General features: G+C 64.0%; 1 protein-coding gene across 1 annotated transcript in view; it reads left to right on the forward strand.

Annotated features, from left to right (window-relative positions):
• The window catches only part of LOC119588625 (E3 ubiquitin-protein ligase CBL-B-B-like), a gene marked incomplete at its 3' end in the record, with an annotated part of 53,262 nt that overhangs the window by 51,968 nt on the left and 685 nt on the right, over positions 1-609 (forward strand). The window contains 1 exon segment of the mRNA XM_037937265.1: positions 130-609. Within this exon segment, the coding sequence (XP_037793193.1) occupies positions 130-609 (480 nt within the window).

Consider the following 609-nt stretch of genomic DNA (forward strand, 5'->3'; position numbering starts at 1 on the left):
TCCGAAGCACAGCGCCCTCCAAGGATGACGTTGCATTTCCTGCTTGTGAGTAGTCATAGGCTGAAGGTGGTTGTGCGTAGTGCATGGTAGGCGTTCCATAGTAGCATGGGTGCATGTGCATGGTTTCAGGCTGCCCAGAAAGATCAACACCCCCCCAAGGACGAAGTCACGACCACAGGCGAGGGTCGCGAAGCTTCTGGTGCCTCAAGGAGAGACAAGGAGAGTCCTCAGGTCGGGCAGCGGTCGTCGGGAACCCCGGCGAGAGGCGCGAGCGGCGTGGCGGCCGCGCTAAAGAAGCGATCGGCCGAAAAGCCCAAGTGGTATGTCGAAAACCCCGTGCCGAGCGATCCGCCGCAGATCCCGAGCAGATCCGCAGCAGGCGCCGAGCCGAGGCGCCCGCCGTCCAAGTCGTCGTCAGCGTCGTCCACGCCGTCGCCCGGGGCCAAGAGAGCGAGCAAATCCGTGGGCGGGCGTCCGAGGTCTCACGAGATCACGAAGAATGCGTCACTGAATGGACGGCAGGAGGTGAGGAGGTCGCTGGATCTGCTGGCGGGGGACACACACACCAAGCACCGGCGGCCTCCTCCTCCGGTGCCCCAGAGCGATGGC

This window comes from Penaeus monodon, chromosome 24, assembly GCF_015228065.2.
Source record: "Penaeus monodon isolate SGIC_2016 chromosome 24, NSTDA_Pmon_1, whole genome shotgun sequence".
NCBI classification, from domain to species: domain Eukaryota; kingdom Metazoa; phylum Arthropoda; class Malacostraca; order Decapoda; family Penaeidae; genus Penaeus; species Penaeus monodon.